This window comes from Lactuca virosa, chromosome 8, assembly GCF_052849685.1.
Source record: "Lactuca virosa cultivar CGN04683 chromosome 8, Lactuca_virosa_CGN04683_v6, whole genome shotgun sequence".
NCBI classification, from domain to species: Eukaryota; Viridiplantae; Streptophyta; class Magnoliopsida; order Asterales; family Asteraceae; genus Lactuca; species Lactuca virosa.
In genome coordinates, this window is record NC_136433.1 from 86,042,707 (window position 1) to 86,046,323 (window position 3,617).

General features: G+C 32.7%; 1 protein-coding gene across 1 annotated transcript; it reads right to left on the minus strand.

The window, feature by feature from the left end:
• Positions 1-1,189: 1,189 nt before the first annotated feature.
• LOC145129340 (extracellular ribonuclease LE-like) lies at positions 1,190-2,392 on the minus strand. The gene is made up of 4 exons (XM_079064037.1): positions 2,217-2,392; positions 1,951-2,106; positions 1,651-1,849; positions 1,190-1,465 (listed from the first exon to the last, which is right to left on the minus strand). Exons 1-4 carry the CDS (start codon positions 2,325-2,327, stop codon positions 1,239-1,241), a joined length of 693 nt encoding a protein of 230 aa, XP_078920163.1. The 5' UTR covers positions 2,328-2,392; the 3' UTR covers positions 1,190-1,238.
• Between the last annotated feature and the right edge of the window lie 1,225 nt (positions 2,393-3,617).

Below are 3,617 nucleotides of genomic sequence, written 5' to 3' on the forward strand. Positions count from 1 at the left end.
ATTTGCACTTCCCGAGGGCTTCTTTTTCAACATTATAAATCAAGATATCATTCAAAAAATCAACACCTATTTTGTTATGCAAGATCGTCTTCAAAAGCTTCATCACGGAAAAACATCTTTCGGCTGTTACGGTCGCGGTGGGTAAAACAAAAACCAACTTTAACAACCTATAAACTATAGGATCGTAACAATGTTTCTTCGTTTCCACCATCAAATGATAAAGGTCGGAAATTCCTTTCAAACTAGTGAACCTGACATCTTTATGCAAAAAGTGATAATTGGAGATCTGCTCTCAAACTCGAAAATCGGAGTGTAATTTTTTCGCTCCTTTGGAACGAGACCGATTCTTCTTTTGTTTCTTTTTTTTTCGATGCATGTTGTTTCTTTTCTCTACTTGTCGTGCATTCCTCTAATACAAAAAAAAAGAGTGAGCTTATTTCTTTTCTCTTATTCCACATAAACAATTTGTTTTAAAAAAAGATTGGGCTTATTTGGACTTGTATTCTTTATGGACCATAACTTATAGTTTTGTTGGACTAATTTTCTAAATTGTATTAAATTAATCTTTTACAAATTTGGATTAATTTTTTACAAGTTAGTGCACCATATTTGTTTGATGTTAGACCTAGCAGTAGTTGCAAAATTATTTTAGTAGTTGCATAATAATACAAAAATAGTTAAACTTTTTTATCCTTGAGAGATGAAATCGAGTAGTGGCCCAGGGCCTTCCAGGACCCATACAAGGTTCGCCCCTGTATAGATGTGTATACAAGTCTCTTTCAAGTCGTAAGGAAAAAGATGGCTTATGGAAGCTGTACAGTGCTTTACAAATAGAGTCAAATTAGATATGTCATGACCTTAAAATATGTTGTTTTTAACCACTCAACAAAAAAATTTCGTAAATTATATATGATAGGAGATACAGAAATACCCTTTTTGAAAATTCAAGTTTACGGTCTAGTACACACATGTTCTTTCGATACGTCCATATCTAAGAATGATTTTTGCATGGTCAACGTTGAACGAGATACTCAAAATGTACATACGTGTGTGCAACACGTATTCTCCATCATGTTGTATTAAATACCTATGTCGGTAATTCGTGTGTGTTCTATAAATTGGTAAAAAACGAAAGTTGTTGCATAAATTAATATAAAAACGAAATTATTATATAAATAAAAGCATTTAACTGGTGCTGCACATCTAAGTTCTTACATTAACGAATTAAAACATTAAAGTTAGAAGGAAGGAAACTCGACGGAGGAACCACAACTACGCCCATTAGGCAAAACGGGGCATTCAATGAAGTCAGATGCCATCGAGTCCACACACAAGGAGATTTCGTGCAATTGACTGTTGCCTAACGTGCCATTATTGCATTGGATCCGTGGAGTGTAGCCACTCGCCATTTGAATCGCGCTCGTTATGCTTTCAAGACTATACGTTTGCCCATTCGGTTGAATTCCTGCATCACATTTTGACATCTTTGTAAGTTTTGGAAAACGAAAAACAAAACGTTGTTTTAATACTGATATATATATGGAGTCCTAGAGTTCTCTGATCAAGTAGAGCACACAAGGAGAGAGGATATATATATCAGCGCAGTTACCAAAATAGATTTTCTCTCCCACAACTACAAATGATTCATACCTGCGCCTTCTAGAGCCTGGAGGAGATTGATTTTGTTTTTGAGTTTAAGAGTGGTTTCAAAATAAGCATGCTGATCGAGTACAGATTCCGCACAAGTCCCATGCTTTTTCCACTCGTGACCCCAAAATTTTAGCCCATCTTTGCTTGGGCACGATAGTGTTGGCCACTCCAACTGCATTCGGCTAATAAGATCGGAAATCTGTAATTTAGACGATTAATTATTGACGTTCATTTCTTTTTGGCTCGTACGTATACGCCAATAAACAGTCCTAGGAAATGGTAAAAGAAGTAAAGAACCACCTTAGATGCATCGAAAGGGTTGCTAGAGTCGCAATTGGAGGGATAGGAGCCATCGTTGTAATTAGGCCAAAGTCCATGGATTCCAAAGTCCGAAGCTGGTTTTCCGGTTGTTGGGTAGCAACAACCTTGTTCAGTGTCACAGTGTGATCCCGGCCACTACAAAAAACATTTAGGTCAAAAAACCGTGTAGTAGTTGAATGGAATGAAGAGGAAAACTGTATTTATAGGTTTGCGATTACAGTATGAATTGAATTGAAATGGAATACCTCTTGAACTAAGTAGAAGAAATCGAAATCTTGCGAAGAGGAGAGAACGAGTACGGAACATAGGGTTGCGAGCATGATGAACAGGGAGTCATGGTTGGATTGCATCTTCATGCCTAGATGTCTCTGTGTATGAGGGTGTGTATTTATAAGCGTGAAATTGTGTGTAATACTGTGTATGAAAAGGTATCAGGTATGAACTACTCATAATGAAGAATACAATATATACCACGTGGTTATTTTATTAGAGATATATATAGTTGTGTGATGGTTAATAATTTAATATGCAACGTGCATCATGTGTTATTGTGTTTAGTTTTGCGTGCTATGATTAATTAATAGATCATTATCTTATTGTGTTTAGTTTTCCTTACTATGATTAATTAATAGATCATTATATTATATGAATTATTAATCAAAGGGTCTCCTCCTCAGTGGTATCAGCAGAGTCCCGTCGTGGAGGTAGGTACATTTAAGTGGTAGTTTAGGAGTAAGATTATATATTATATTTTCTGGTTAAAAAAAAGCAATTATGAAATTATTATCCATTTTCATAAAATAACGATAGCAATGCTTCATGCATGTTACAGTCTCCTTATTCTAATTCACTTTTTATTTGTACAAACTAGGAGGAAAGCCTAGGCTTTGCTCCACGATGTTTTTTTGTGCTTTTTTATGTCAAAATGTAAAATTTTTGGCTGTAAGGATCAAAAGTGTCAAAGTGGCTAAATAATTGTGGCAAACACGTAAGTGTCAAAGTTGCTAAAGAATTGTGGTAAAAAAGTTTTTTGTTTTTTTTATGCCAAAACATAAAAGTTGTTTTTTTATGCCAAAATATAAAAATTTCGACTGCAATAGCCAAAAGTGTTAAAGTGACTAAAAATTATGAAAAAAAAGCCTAAAGGCACTAAAGATTACTACTGCTAACTTCAATTTGCTTTTATATATATATATATATATATATATATATATATATATATATATATATATATATATATATATATATATATATATGAAATTTTTTTCGTAGAAGGGTAACAAGTTTTTTTCTATATATTTTTTTGGTGAACAAAACAAATGAATAACTAGATGAATAAAAAATAACATGATTCAAAAAAAATCCCAAAAAAACATCTCAATGATTCATTTATATAATGATTTTGTTGTTATTTATTAAAACTGTCATAAAAGTGAATTTTTTCTTAATTTATATAAAAATGAATCATGAAGACGTTTGTTTTTTGAATTTTTCTTATGAATCATCTTACTTATGAATCATTTAGTGATTACTTATGAATCATTTAGTGATTAATTTTGTTTTTTTTACTAAAATAATATGTAGAAAAAAAACTTGTTACCTTCCTACCAAAATTTTCCTTCTTATGTTCTAGAATATGAGGATCA

Bases quoted from the DNA above. Each gene is read 5' to 3' on its own strand.
- LOC145129340 (XM_079064037.1), bottom strand. From the start codon at position 2,327: ATGAAGATGCAATCCAACCATGACTCCCTGTTCATCATGCTCGCAACC. The intron at 1,850-1,950 runs GTGGTTCTTTAC...TCTAAATTACAG, and splicing joins ACCCTTTCGATGCATCTAAG to ATTTCCGATCTTATTAGCCG. The intron at 1,466-1,650 runs GTATGAATCATT...AATGTGATGCAG, and splicing joins CCAGGCTCTAGAAGGCGCAG to GAATTCAACCGAATGGGCAA.